General features: G+C 45.2%; 1 protein-coding gene across 2 annotated transcripts in view; it reads right to left on the reverse strand.

Moving 5' to 3' along the window:
• Positions 1–2510: 2510 nt before the first annotated feature.
• Positions 2511–16020, reverse strand: part of LOC138663991 (zinc finger protein 436-like) — a 39223-nt gene continuing 25713 nt past the window's right edge. For both annotated transcript variants that reach the window (XM_069750388.1, XM_069750389.1), the window contains one exon: positions 2511–4436. In XM_069750388.1, the coding sequence (XP_069606489.1) occupies positions 3250–4436 (1187 nt within the window). In that variant the 3' untranslated portion in view covers positions 2511–3249. The remainder of the gene's footprint in view (positions 4437–16020) is intronic.

Genomic DNA, 16020 nt, shown 5'->3' on the forward strand with positions numbered 1-16020 from the left:
TAGAGACAGCGGTAAGACAATCACTGGTGTTTTCTAAAAAGGTCGGTGTGATATCAGGAGAAGAAGTGTATAATTGGGTGTCGTCAGCATAGAGATGGTACTGGAAACCAAATCTACTGATTGTTTGTCCAATAGGGGCAGTATACAACGAGAAGAGGAGGGGGCCTAGGACTGATCCTTGAGGAACCCCAACAGTAAGGGGAAGGTGAGAGGAGGAGGAACCAGCAAAACATACAGTGAAGGATCGGTCAGAGAGATAGGAGGAGAACCAGGAGAGAACGGTGTCCTTGAGGCCGATGGAGCGGAGCATAGTGAGGAGGAGCTGATGATCCACAGTATCGAATGCTGCGGAGAGATCCAAGAGAATTAGCATGGAGTAGTGACCATTAGATTTAGCTGTTAGTAGGTCATTAGAGACTTTAGTGAGGGCAGTTTCAGTAGAGTGTAAAGAGCGGAAGCCAGATTGCAGAGGGTCGAGAAGAGAGTTATCTGAGAGATAGCGGGTAAGACGGGAGTGGACCAGGCGTTCGAGGAGTTTAGAGATGAAGGGAAGATTAGAGACAGGTCTATAATTAGCAGCACAGTTTTGATCGAGGGATGGTTTTTTAAGTAATGGATGTATGATGGCATGCTTAAATGAGGAGGGAAAAATACCGGAAGTGAGGGAAAGGTTGAATATTTTTGTTAGGTGAGAGGTGACAGCCGGGGAAAGGGACTGGAGGAGATGTGACGGAATGGGGTCACTGGTGCAAGTGGTCGGGCGAGAAGATGCAAGGAGCCTGCTTACTTCTTCTTCTGTAACTGCTTCATTGCAAGTGATCTATTTCAAGTGTTTATTTCTGTTTATGTTGATGATTATTGCTTAAAGCCAATGAAAACCCAAAAGTCATTTTCTCAGTAAATTAGAATAATTGACAAAAAACACCTTCAAAGGCTTCCTAAGCCATTAAAAGGAACCTGTCACCTCAAATTGGCGGGATATGTAAATGCCTTTTTCCGGTCCGATGGGCGGCGTTTCGTCTTCATTTCTCCACTCCACCCGTCCCTGTTGTCCGCAATACGTTCAAGAATTAGCATACTTGTCCTCCATAGTTCGCGGGTGTGCAAAGCAATCTTCGCTCGCACACGCGCAGTATGCTTTGCCCAACTGCGGGCAAAGCCGAAAAGCATTACTGCGCATGGGCCCGCGCACTATATCCCAGAACACGGCAGTGCCTGGTATTGATGCGAGAGACTCGCCCACGCTTCTTGCATTACACTCGCAAGTGTGAATCCGGCCTTGCCCAGGATCCCAGAAGGTCAGGAAAAGTGTGCAGCTCTTGTCCACGGCCAGAGAGCACGGAAACCTGGACTGAGTTTGTGCAAAGTATTTCACTCATCTCTACCCCAACTCTTTGTCTTTCCAAACTAAATAATCCCAAGTTTGATATCCTGACTTGGTACTGCAGTCCACCTATTCATTTAATAACCTTAATATTGTCGCTTCTCTAATACCTACCTCCCAGCTTCCCCTGGTGTCATACTTCTGGATTTGAACTAGTTCTGTTATCTTTGGTTCTGTCGGCCTTGGGTAACTGATGTGTTCCATTTACTCTGTTTGTCTGTCCGATCACCTTTTGGGTGCAGCCTTAAATACTTTTCCCTACTGGTGTTTACTGCTGGTGATAGACTTTGTTGGATTCATTCACTTTGCTGTAGTTTGTGTTGATTGCATTTGTTTTGTGTGTGATTCCTTTATTCCTTAGGGAACTGTTGCTCTGGAGATCCTGGGATCTGCTGAGGACATTCTGGATAAGCTGCTGTCGAGTGAGACGCCATTTATCTTAGGGTACCAACCTCCGTGGTCAGACAGGGACAGACCAGGGTCAGAGAAGAGCTTTTCCTTGTCCGAACAGGGACCTGTCAGGTTCAGGTACTTGTCTCCCTGGTTTGTACGTTACCAGGTGTGTGTGTGCTTTGGCAGTCATAACAACCAGCTTCACACTTTAAGAAGCACTGGTCCAAGCAAATCATTGTATCTCATCAGAGGATGGAAAGGATGCAAATCTAAATTACTAGCTGGATATAAATCAAGAGTCTTGACATTTGGGGTCAAATGTGACTTCAACTTTGAAGCAGGTAAGAGAATTTGGCATTTCATGGCTGAGATGAGAATACTTCTGTCCAGCTCCGACCTCCAGAGATGAAAGTATGGAGCCAGCTACACTGTTTTCATAGCTCAAATAAATTGAAGTAACAAAGTCAAGGTACAGCAAAGGGAACTATGTTGTTTCTGACACTACAGTGATTATAGAAGACTCTCTACCCTGTCTCCATGATTCATTAAGGGTAATGTTATTAACCATATCGTAAGTGATTTCCAGGGAAAACAAGTAAACTAAAAATGTCATCCAAAATCTATAGTGTAATTTTACCTTTACTATTTATGCACAATATGGCTAACTCAGCTCCATAGTTCATGAGTAAATGTCGTAACATATAAAAAAAAAAAAGGCCAAACACCAGCCTGTACTACAAATCGAACATTTATTAATCATTTGAAACAAGTTTGAAGATGCATGTGCAGTGGAGGAAATAAGTATTTGATCCCTTGCTGATTTTGAAAGTTTGCCCACTGACAAAGCCATGAACAGTCTATAATGTTAAGGGTAGGTTAATTTTAACATTGAGAGATAGAATATCAAAAATAAAATCCAGAAAATCACATTGTATAAATTATATAAATTTATTTTCATTTTGAAGAGAGAAATAAGTATTTGTTCCCTCTGGCAAACAAGACTTAATACTTGATGGCAAAACCCTTGTTGGCAAGCACAGCAGTCAGATCATCTCTAAATCATTAAGATTTTGAGGCTGTGGCTTGTCGATTGGTGTCTATGAGCCAGAAATCATGCAGCCGTGGGGACTTGAACATATTCGAGCACGCCAGAGCTACCCGGATAACACCCAAGCATGCTTGGACAACACGATATCCAAGCACGTTCGCGCATCACTAATAATTAGATATATTTTTAACAATAATTTAGAGCTCTGGATATCTTAATTTCTGATGTATGACATGTGAATTCATTTGATTACTGTTGCACATACTTGAATATGTTATTGACAAAATACGGTAGCTACTTCTTTGATGTTTAAGGAGATGTTTTTGCTGACAAAATGTTTCCTACATTCAAGATGTAAATATGGTTTTGTCCCTACATAACACTTTGAGAGCAACAAGACTGGTCTTCTAAGTATATAATTTTCTTAACATAAAAATGGCTTCATATCTGCATGAGTTATCTGATGTGTAAGAAGATGTGATTTCACATTATAACTTTTACCACATTCTGAACATGAAAATGGCTTCTTACCTGTGTGCTGTCTCTGATGTCTAACAAGATATAACTTCTGTTTAAAACATTTCCCACATTCTAAACATGAATAAGGCTTCCCCCCCATGTGACTTCTCTGATGTCTAACAAGATGTAATTTCTGGTTAAAACATGTTCCACATTCTGAACATGAATATGGCTTCTCCCCTGTGTGACTTCTTTGATGTCTAACAAGATGAAATTTCTGATTAAAATATTTCCCACATTCTGAGCACAAAAATGGCTTCTCCCCTGTGTGAGTTCTCTGATGCGCAACTAGATGTAATTTAACATTATAACTTTTGTCACATTCTGAACATGAAAATTGTTTCTCCCCTGTGTGAATTCTGAAATGTCTAACAAGGTGTGATTTCTGGATAAAACATTTCCCACATTCTGAACATGAATATGGCTTCTCCCCTGTGTGACTTCTCTGATGCGCATCAAGGTCTGATTTCTGGGTAAAACATTTCCCACATTCTGAACATATATATGGCATATTTCCTGTGTGAAATCTCTTATGTCTAATGAGACTTGATTTCTTATTATAACCTTTTCCACATTCTGAACATGAATATGGCTTCTCCCCTGTGTGACTTCTCTGATGCGCATCAAGGTCTGATTTCTGGGTAAAACATTTCCCACATTCTAAACATAAATATGGCATATTTCCTGTGTGAAATCTCTCATGTCTAATGAGACTTGATTTCTTATTATAACATTTTCCACATTCTGAACATGAATATGGCTTCTGCCCTCTGTGAGTTTTTTGATGGTCAAAAAGATTAGATTTCCTAGTGTAGCATCTCCCACAATCTGAACATGAAAATGGTTTCTCCACTGCGTGAGCTTTTTGTTGTTCAATATCCTTTCTATGACTTTGGCTTTGTGGAATAGTCTGTAGTGAATCAGAGGATATAAGCTGTGGTAAAAGATTAGATGACAGATTTTTCATAGAAAGAGACGAGGACATAGTTGGGATAACAGCATGTGCTTCATATGTATTTTCTGTGATCCCATGATCCTCAACTTTAAAATCTGAAGACATCACATGTCCAAATGAGCTTCTGATACAATTGCCTGTAAAAAATAAAATTAAGATTTTCTTTCAGCTTTAAATAATGTAATCCTTGATGTTATATCAATTTTATGATGACATGTCTAAATAAAAATGTACATACAAATTGCAATGCATTCAACAAAATTTGGTGCTTAACCCCTTTATGGCACCATGACGTACAGATTCATCATGTAATTTTTTTTGCTAAAACACCTGATGGCTAGGATGACCTTATAGGCTAAATCGACATTAGTGACAAAGAATACAAGATAATATTTTTTTTACACCAAAATCTGCTTTATTAGGAAAAAAATCTATAAATATGTGGTATTGTTGTGTCCATAATTACCCAAACTATCACAACAACTATACAATTATACACTCCTTAACCATGAAATTGCAAGACCAATAAGGAAAAATTGTGGAATTATGAAAAGCGCAGGACTGGTAGACATGATAATGATAAACAAATGATGAAAAATTGAAAACAATTTGGACCCCTTTTACTGTTAGGGTATGTTCACACGTTCAGGATTTCCATCCTTTTTTTTTCCTGACTGTTTTTTAAAAAACTGCAGCTCTTGGCAGAAAACGCAGGTCCTTTTTTTGGTCCTTTTTTGGTCCGTTTTTGATGCGTTTTTTGATGCGTTTTTTTGATGCAGTTTTCTAGCCAGAGTCTGTGTTTTCTAGGAATTTTTTTAGGGTTAAAATGGCTGAAAATACCCTAACCCTACCCCTAACCCTAACCCTACCCCTACCCCTAACCCTACCCCTAACCCTAACCCTACCCCTAACCCTACCCCTAACCCTACCCCTAACCCTACCCCTAACCCTACCCCTACCCCTATTCTAACCTTAGTGAAAAAAAAAAAAAAAAAATTCTTTATTTTTTTTATTGTCCCTACCTATGGGGGTGACAAAGGGGGGGGGGTGTCATTTACTATTTTTTTATTTTGATCACTGAGATAGGTTATATCTCAGTGATCAAAATGCACTTTGGAACGAATCTGCCGGCCGGCAGATTCGGCGGGCGCACTGCGCATGCGCCCGCCATTTTGCAAGATGGCGGCGCCCAGGGAGAAGACGGCCGGACGGACACCGGGACGCCGGGTGAGTATAAGGGGGGGAGATTAGGGCACGGGGGGGGCATCAGAGCACTGGGGGGGGGCATCGGAGCACTGGGGGGGGGCATCGGAGCACGGGGGGGCGGGATCGGAACACGGGGGGGGGGCAGCCACACTCCGCCCACGCACTTCCGCCCGCTCCCCGCACTTCCTGCTGCAGCGGTTCTGCACATCAAACCGCAGTAAAACCCGCAGATATATTTTTGATCTGCGGGTTTTACTGCGGTTTGGACCTCACAATGGAGGTCTATGGGTGCAGAACCGCTGCGGCTCCGGAAAAAGAATTGACATGCTCCTTCTTTTTTCCGGGAGCTATTCAGCGCGTCTTTTTTTTTACAATTTCCGGACCATGTGCACAGTGTGTCCTGTTTTCCATAGGGTACAGTGTACTGTACCCTGCATGGAAAACAGCTGCGGAACCGCAGCGGCAAAACCGCCGCGGTTCCGCGGTAAAAAACGCACTGTGTGAACATGGCCTTATGATACTCTTCGCATTCTTTCAAGTAGTTTAATCTAGAAGTCCAAACTTTTGACCATTACTGTATGTCAAGTGGTTTTGTGGAACAAAATACTAGTCCTATTCATAGAGCATTCGTTTCCAATGTGCTTATTTAGGAGAGGGTCACAACAGAGAAATATGTATCTAACAAGTTGGAAGAAGTATTTACAATGGGTAGAGAAGAACTTATATCCTCTAAAAACAAAAGGATCGGGTGTTTAAATTCCAACTGTCTGATATTTTCTTCAATATCATCTGTGAGGAGAGAATTGAGAGGCCACCATACACATTACAAAGTCAGTTGGTCCCACTGAAATTGACAAATTCAGCTAACTTTCATGTCTATGGAGGACTAATGCTACTTTCACACATCAGTTTTTTGCCTTCAGGTATGATCCGGCGAATTTTCTAAAAAACGGATTTGTTGCAAATATTGAAAAATTGATGCGACGGTTCCGTTTTTCTGCTGGATCCGTGAGAGAGAGAGATTCCAGAATAGAAAATGCATGATTTGTCTAAAAAAAAACTGGATACGGTCGATGGATTCGGCCATTTCACCTCACGTTTCATACATTTTTCGCCTGATCAGTCGCTGTGCGGTTTTCCGCTGGCCAGAAAAAACATTCCTCTGGACGTTTTCTCCGGCTGCCGGAAAACTAATTTTTGACGGATCCGGCAAAAAACAAATGAAACGTTAGGCCATCAGGTGCAATCCGGACCTAATACAACTCTATGAAAAAAAAACGGATCCTTTTTTTTGAAAAATTCGCCGAATTGTGCCTGACGGCAAAAACCTTATGTGTGAAAGTAGCCTAATGTGGCAACCCTAGTGTAGCCCTGGCGTCCCCGCAGGCTTCCTTCCTCTCCCGGCAGGGACGTCAACTTACGCACCGCTGCGGCCCCCATCCCACACTTCCTCCTCCTGCTGCTGCTTACTCAGGGGCTGTACACAGCTTGCAGATTCCTAGGCACTGTGCTTAGGGCACACAAGCCTCTTAAAGGGATAGTGCGTGCCGTCCTATAGTGTCCCCTGCCAATGGCTTTGAGACACTTACTATTGTAGGCATCCTCAGCTGTGGGGAAGTGCCTGAGCAACGTGTATACTCTGCTTGTTGCTTGCTTGTTAGTTCTCAGGTCCCCTATTTTAGTTTGCTGTGACCACCTGTATATCAGCCTGCACCTGCTGTGTTCACCTATATACAGTGGGGCAAAAAAGTATTTAGTCAGTCAGCAATAGTGCAAGTTCCACCACTTAAAAAGATGAGAGGCGTCTGTAATTTACATCATAGGTAGACCTCAACTATGGGAGACAAACTGAGAAAAAAAAATCCAGAAAATCACATTGTCTGTTTTTTTAACATTTTATTTGCATATTATGGTGGAAAATAAGTATTTGGTCAGAAACAAAATTTCATCTCAATACTTTGTAATATATCCTTTGTTGGCAATGACAGAGGTCAAACGTTTTCTGTAAGTCTTCACAAGGTTGCCACACACTGTTGTTGGTATGTTGGCCCATTCCTCCATGCAGATCTCTTCTAGAGCAGTGATGTTTTTGGCTTTTCGCTTGGCAACACGGACTTTCAACTCCCTCCATAGGTTTTCTATAGGGTTGAGATCTGGAGACTAGCTAGGCCACTCCAGGACCTTGAAATGCTTCTTACGAAGCCACTCCTTCGTTGCCCTGGCGGTGTGCTTTGGATCATTGTCATGTTGAAAGACCCAGCCACGTTTCATCTTCAATGCCCTTGCTGATGGAAGGAGGTTTGCACTCAAAATCTCACGATACATGGCCCCATTCATTCTTTCATGTACCCGGATGAGTCGTCCTGGCCCCTTTGCAGAGAAACAGCCCCAAAGCATGATGTTTCCACCACCATGCTTTACAGTAGGTATGGTGTTTGATGGATGCAACTCAGTATTCTTTTTCCTCCAAACACGACAAGTTGTTTTTCTACCAAACAGTTCCAGTTTGGTTTCATCAGACCATAGGACATTCTCCCAAAACTCCTCTGGATCATCCAAATGCTCTCTAGCAAACTTCAGACGAGCCCGGACATGTACTGGCTTAAGCAGTGGGACACGTCTGGCACTGCAGGATCTGAGTCCATGGTGGCGTAGTGTGTTACTTATGGTAGGCCTTGTTACATTGGTCCCAGCTCTCTGCAGTTCATTCACTAGGTCCTCCCGTGTGGTTCTGGGATTTTTGCTCACCGTTCTTGTGATCATTCTGACCCCACGGGGTGGGATATTGCGTGGCGCCCCAGATCTAGGGAGATTATCAGTGGTCTTGTATGTCTTCCATTTTCTAATTATTGCTCCCACTGTTGATTTCCTCACTCCAAGCTGGTTGGCTATTGCAGATTCAGTCTTCCCAGCCTGGTGCAGGGCTACAATTTTGTTTCTGGTGGTCCTTTGACAGCTCTTTGGTCTTCACCATAGTGGAGTTTGGAGTCAGACTGTTTGAGGGTGTGCACAGGTGTCTTTTTATACTGATAACAAGTTTAAACAGGTGCCATTACTACAGGTAATGAGTGGAGGAAAGAGGAGACTCTTAAAGAAGTTACAGGTCTGTGAGAGCCAGAAATCTTGATTGTTTGTTTCTGACCAAATACTTATTTTCCACCATAAAATGCAAAAAAAATGTTAAAAAAACAGACAATGTGATTTTCTGGATTTTTTTTTCTCAGTTTGTCTCCCATAGTTGAGGTCTACCTATGATGTAAATTACAGACGCCTCTCATCTTTTTAAGTGGTGGAACTTGCACTATTGCTGACTGACTAAATACTTTTTTGCCCCACTGTACCAGCTATGCCAGTCTGCATCTGCCGTGCTCACCTGTATACCAGCCTGCACAGCCAGTGCCTATCTGTATACTAGCCATACCAGCCTGCAGCTGCCAGTGCCTACTTGTACATAAGCCGTACCAGACTGCATCTTCCATTGCCTGCCAGTATACCAGCCTGCACCAGCCAGTGCCTGCCTACTTGTCATTACTGCCAGCACCTGCTGTTCCTGCCTGTACCAGCTCCTGTCCTAGGCTGCTCCAGCTTCCTGCAACTTGGGGGGTCAGCTGCCGTGTGCCCATGGTCTGTCCTGGTGGAGCACCTGGTGTCCATTTGAAGCCAAGTCTAACCCCACCATCAGGGGCTCTATTGAAGAGTCAGATGTTCACCTTGTTACCCTCCTCCAGGCTCTCCTCGGACCATGGCACAGCGGCTCCACCTCTCCTGTTACATCTAGCCTATTGATAAACAAAAGTAAGAAGATCATTTCAAACAGAAAAACTGACCAGCACATCCAAACTCATGTGAACAGGTGCCAGCTAACACAACAATTCTAAGAAAATACAAAGCTGCACTCTGGAATGTTAAGAATAGTAAATCTAGAAAATTGGAACTGCATTACTGCCATTGAAAATAGGTATGCCTTGACAGTGGCAGTTGGGCTCATACATAGTGGGCAATTTATGCGTGAAGTACCTTCTTTTTACTGTAAATTTCCTATAGCAGTGGTGGCGAACCTATGGCACGCATGCCAGAGGGGGCACACAGAGCCCTCCCGGTGGGCACGCGTGCCATCTCAAAACTAGCGTCGCCATCACTCTCCTCAGTGCTCTCCATCTTCCTCGTCACTAGCACCGAGACCACTCTCCTCTGCACGTGCGCCATCCCATTATACTGCACGCCGTCCCATCAGGCTGCACATCGTCACATCAGGCCGTGCGCCATCCCATCAGTCTGCGCGCGTGCTGAGTAGGGGATGGCACATAAGCTGAGGAGAGTGGCGGTGCTATTGCTGATGAGATGGTGCGCATGCCCACAGGTAGGATTGTGATATATGAAGAGACCAGATCAGTGTTGGAATGGGCAATGGTGAGTAGTATTTTTTTTTTTTTATGTGAGGCCATCATACATCATGCAGCATCATGTGTGGCCATTATACAATACGAAGCACTATGTGGGGGCATTAAATAGTGTGGAGCTTCCTGTTGGGCCACTATACAGCAGGGAGCACTATGTGGGCACATTATACAGTATGGAGAACTATGTGGCACCATTATACAGTATGGACCACTATCTGGGGCCATTATACAGTATGGAGCATTGTGAGGGGCCATTATACAGTATAGAGCACTATGATGAGCCATTATACAATATGGAGCACTATGTGGGGCCATTAAACAGTGTGGGGCATCATGTGGGGTCATTATACAGTATGGAGCATCATGTGGGGTCATTATACAGTATAGAGCATCATGTCAGGCCACTATACAATATGGAGCATCATGTGGGGCCATTATACAGTATAGAGCACCATGTGGGGCCTTTATATAGTAAGGAGCACTATGTGAGCACATTATAAAATTTGGAGCACTATGTGGTGCCATTATACAGTATCCTTTATATATTTAAGTTATGCCATTGGGCCATATGCTTTTTACGGCTGTTACATAACATTATATTATTCCACTATAATTCCAAAAGTTAATCATTTTATTTGATAAGGAATGACTTCGTCAATTGTAGACATTTTTTTTAACAAATATCAAGGTTGGCCAGTGACATTGTTCAAGCTTTTAACTTTGGCCCTCTGTGTATTTGAGTTTGACATCCCTGGCTTAAAGGGTTATTTTCATCATGATGAAGGGCTACAATTGTAAAGAGGCTGTCAAAACAAACAACTCTGCAATTTTACTTTTGATTCAAAATCCTCTCCACTCTCAAGAACAGACCTCCACTGCAATCGGTGGCTGGTATCTTAGGCTTGGAGTGCAGCGCTTACAAGCTCTTTGCTATAGACCAGTGTTGGCGAACCTATGCCTCCCTGTGGGGACACATGCCAGGCCTGCCGCCACACACACTCCAATCCTTTCCGCTGTTCAAATGATTTTGCATCTTTTAGATGCTAATACATTTAAACCAGGGATGGTGACTTTTCATGCGGCCTGCAGGCAGGTCCCTGGAGTCCACAATGTGCATGGTATGCAGCTTTTATTACAGAATACTGCCTGCACATGAAAGATGACGGTATCGGGGTGGGCAGGGTTAGCGCCCAATGGGCTCCCGTCATCCTGTCCCGGAAGAGAATCTGCTGAACAGTCCAGAGCAATCTCTGTGCCGGCAGCTCTGTACCTTTCTGATGGTGATCTGTGCCCCTCAGCTATGTGCCCCTGTGATCTCTGTGTCCCCAGATATATGCCTCCTGTGATCTCTGTGCCCCGAGCTATGTTCTACCATGTGATCTCTGTGCCCCCTGTGATCTCTGTGGCCAGAGCTATGTGCCTACCCTGTGATCTCTGTGCCTCATAGCTATATGTCCCCCCTGTGATCCTTGTGCCCCCCAGCTATGTGCCCCCTGTGATTTCTGTGTCCCAGCTATGTGCTCCCCCGTGATATCTGTTCCCTGTGATCTCTCTGCCCCCCAACTATATGCCCTGTGATTTCTGTGCCCTCCAGCTATATGCCCCCTGTCATCTCTGTGCTCCCCAGCTATGTGAACCCCTGTGATCTGTGACTACCCACTTTGTGCCCCCCTGTGATCCCTATGCCCCCTTGCTATGTATCCCGTGATATTTGTGCTTCCATGTGATCTCTGTGCCCCCTGTGATCTCTGTCCCAGCTAGGTGCCCCCTGTGATCTTCATTTCACCCCTGTCACGGAGTGACTGATCCAGTTGTGACACGACCCAACAGTTGGTCGGTCACCAAATGGCACAACAACACAACGTCAATGGAATAGGGGAGAGGAAGGCCCTGATAATAGGGAATCAGGGATGGTCACCTTCTGAGCTCTGACCTGAGCCTGTCCCTGATCTCACCTAACACGTCTGGATACCTCGTTCCCAAATGTCACCTATAACTGCTCTAGCTAATGCACTGGTGGGTGACGGACACTAGCCGCACCACTGGAGGTAAGAAACACAGGGAAGGGACAAACACTGAGGGGACGAGGTAACAAGAATACAACACTTAGCTTTCTGCTGCAAAGCAACACACAGCAGGATAAAGACACCACATCAAAGTATTCATCTGAATCACCACTGCATCCAGAGAGCTCCTTTACTCCAGCTTGGTCACTGCATATTACTCTAACACCGAAAGTCAGCTGATGCATCTAACATTAACTCCCAGTGGCCTGAAAGGAAAAAAGTTTTAAGCTAAAGAAACAAGATCTGCCACAAATCCAAAAATGGATCGTGACAGTACCCCCCTTTCAATGAGGGGCCTCTGGACCCTCAAAACCGGACCGCACGAGAAAACAACGTACGGTGAGGACGCCTCGATCCACCAGAGTTCACGTCGTTAGTCACCTGACCCTCAGGTTTATTTCAAATGCAGCCTGATGAAAGTGACAACAACGTAGGCACTACAAAGCTCCAGAGCGCTGACCTGGGAAATGTGTTGTGTACATGCATTACTGGGTGTAACTCCAGCTGGAAAGTCCCCGGGCCAAGAATGTCCGACAGCTGATATGGCCCGATTACCCTAGAACTCCAAATCCCAGTAGCACTCTTCCACCTGATGTTTTTGGTGGACACCCACACGTATTCGTTCACACACAGGTCCGGACCTGAACATTTATTTCCATACCTACGTTTGCCACAAGATGGTGAACTCTTTGCAGAAGCGACAACGGAGGGGTCCCCCTGTGTCACCACACTCACACCCCCACTATGCACAGAGGGAACCACCACCCTCCCCTGACCCCTCATCCAAAGAGGACTCCGACACTCAGGGTTAGCTTGTGGTGAGGGTTGAGGCTCGCTCCTGCTCCCTGGCAGCACCTCTGCTGCCCCCACCAGAGAAAAAGGAATAGGTTGTAGAAAGACGGCAGAGACAGTAGCTCCTGGGCAACGGCCCTCACACGACTAATCCCAGCTGACCACTTCGCTGGACCACGAATCAATGACCGGGTTGTGATTTTTCAACCAAGAGAGAACTAAAACCGGTGGGAGTTGGCATACCTCTCCAAGACGTAGCACGACAGGGACTCTTCATAATGAGTCCCTATACGCAGATGTATATCATCTACGATTTGGGTCACCCTCCCCTGGTTGAGTGGGATTGAGTCAATGGCCTGAACGCTTAGGGGTCTCGTTAGCATCCTAATTCTAAGGCCATGGGTCTGGACAAAGTGAGCATCCACCAGATTGACTCCCGCTCCACTGTCCACAAGCACCGGTATATTCTCAGTCACCCCGCCAACCACCACTTCTGTACGTAAGGTACACTGAAGGCGCACGCAGGTCCTGGACCCAGCCTCTTCTCCCAGGTATATATAAAAGCGATATCGCTGTACCATCTCTTCACATATGGTTCATATGTTTATTGACCTGATATAGGTCTATGCACCTGGGCACTTTGAATTTTAGTGAGCTGCTATAAAAATTCCCCCATATACTTATCGATGTGATATCTCTGTGCTAGCACATTTGAACTTAAGGTCACTTGGTTTTAGACCCCATATAGGGCTATGCACTTCTGGCACCTTCAAAAGTGAGTTGCGTTTTTTTTCATATTATTAGCTGTGCACATATTTTCTTGGCAACACCTTTTTCTTTTTTCACAAAGCTATTGTGCTTTTGTTATTTGTATTCACATATACAGTTTTTTATCAAGTTTTTTGTACACTTTTTTTTATATATATATTGTACTTTGGTTGTACTTTGGTTCCATTTTTGATTGCACAGTGACAAAGTAAATATAAAAATTCCTTTTTTTGTATTGGGGGTTACTCTGCTGAGTATGGGTACCATGTAATCCTGTCCCTGCGATTGTTTTATTGCTAAAACATGTTATATTTAAAAAAAAAAAATTTTATATATATTTGCCACTTTATTAAATAAAGGCATATTATTGATTCCTGAGCTTTAAGACTTTCTGGTGATTACTTATCCTATGGTGGTCAGGTGTTTGGTAAGGTACACTGAGAAGACAATATGGAGAAAATATACAAACCCTGGTCGCCTCCCTCCACGCGACTAAGGGGACGCGGCTTTTTAGTGTTGCCACTTTGGCGCGAGCTGAGCAGACCCCGATAAAATGACCCATCTGCCAACAGAAAAAACATGCCCCCACACCAAGGCGAACCGCAGGCAACCCCGTTTGGGAACCAACTCCTCCCACCTGCATGGGTTCGTCCGCCTGTTCAGATGTGTCCTCCTCACTAGCAAGGACAACAGGGGGCACATTTGGTTTATGCCTCTCCCTCAAGGGTCTATCCACCCGAATAGCAAGGAACATGGCAGCATCCAATGACCTGGGGGGGGTGTACTGCACAAGAGCATCCTGCAACCTTGGGGACAGACCCTGATCAAAATGGCTCCTAAGGGCAGGGTCAATCCACTATGTGTCAGTGGCCTACCTCCTGAACTCTGAGCAGTACTCCTCAGCTGGCCGGCTCCCCTGCTTGATTTTATGGAGATGGGATACCACCAGGTAGACGCCATCAGGATCTCCAAACACCAGCGCCAGAGCCACGAAAAACTCAGCCACCAACCGTAGAGATGGTGAATCGGTTGGCAGGGAGAAGGGATACTATGATTTCCACCCATTGTTCCTCACTCCCTAATGAATGAGGGCGGAGCCTGAAGTATAACTTGAAGGCTTCCTGAAACACCAAAAATGTATCTCTTCATCCAGAAAACCTGTCAGGGAGAGATACCTTAGGTTCTGGTTGAGCCTGCATCTGAGGCGAGGCCCAGAACCATAACAACTGCTGCAGTTGCTGCACCACCTCATCACGCAGCTCCTTAAGCACATTGGTGAGGGTCTGGAGCAGTTGGGCAAAGGTCTACATTTGAGCCATGGCTCACCAGAAAAAAATGTGCTGTCGGTGTTAATGTCACGGAATTACTTACTCAGTGTGACTTGACTCAACGGTTGGTCGGTTACCAAACGGCACAACAACACAACGCCGATGGAATAGGGGAGAGGAAGGCCCTGACACTAGGGAATCAGGGATGGTCCACTCCTGAGCTCTGACCTGAGCCTGTCCCTGATCTCACCTACACCCTATGCAGGTCCTTCCCCCTGCTGATGTCAGGATACCTTTTCTCTAAATGTCACCTATAACTGCCATAGCTAGTGGACTGGCGGGTGACGGACACTAGCCGAACCACTGCAGGTAAAAAACATAGGGAAGGGACAGACACTGGGAAGAAGAAAAAAATACAACACTTAGCTTTCAGCTGCAAAGCACCACACAGCAGGATAAAGACACCAGATCAAAGTATTCAGCTGAAGCACCACTGCACCCAGAGAGCTCCTTTATTCCAGATTGGTCACTGCAGATTACTCTAACACTGACAGTCAGCTGATGCATCAGGTAACCTTTTAAAGGATGGTGGGAGTGGTCACCGCCCACATCAGCTGACTCAGCAGCAATGCAATTATAGCAGCAGGTCAGCGGGGAGAAACTGACATTAACTCCCGATGGCCTGAAAGGAAAAAAGATTTACTATACATACTCGAGTGTAAGCCGAGATTTTCAGCCCATTTTTTGGGGCTGAAAGTCCCCCTCTCAGCTTATACTCGAGTCATACCCAGGGGTCGACAGGGGAGGGGGAGCGGGGGATGTCTAATTATACTCACCTGCTCCTGGCGCGGTCCCTGGCTTCCCCGGCGCCGGCAGCTTCTTCCTGTACTGAGCGGTCACATGGTACCGCTCATTACAGTAATGAATATGCTGCTCTACCTCCCATAGGGGTGGAGCCGCATATTCATTACTGTAATGAGCGGTAATGGTGACCGCTCAGTACAGGAAGAAGCTGCGGCACCGGGGAAGCAGGGACTGCACCGCGCCAAGAGCAGGTGAGTATAATGGGGAGGGGGAGCGCTGCGCGATATTCACCTGCTCCCCGTTCTGGGCGCCGCTCCGTCTTCAGCATCTTCTGCAGTGACGCTCAGGTCAGAGTGTGCGATGACGTGGTTAGTGCGCGCCCTCTGCCTGAATGTCAGTACAGAAGACGCTAAAGAT

This window comes from Ranitomeya imitator, chromosome 2, assembly GCF_032444005.1.
Source record: "Ranitomeya imitator isolate aRanImi1 chromosome 2, aRanImi1.pri, whole genome shotgun sequence".
Taxonomy (NCBI): domain Eukaryota; kingdom Metazoa; phylum Chordata; class Amphibia; order Anura; family Dendrobatidae; genus Ranitomeya; species Ranitomeya imitator.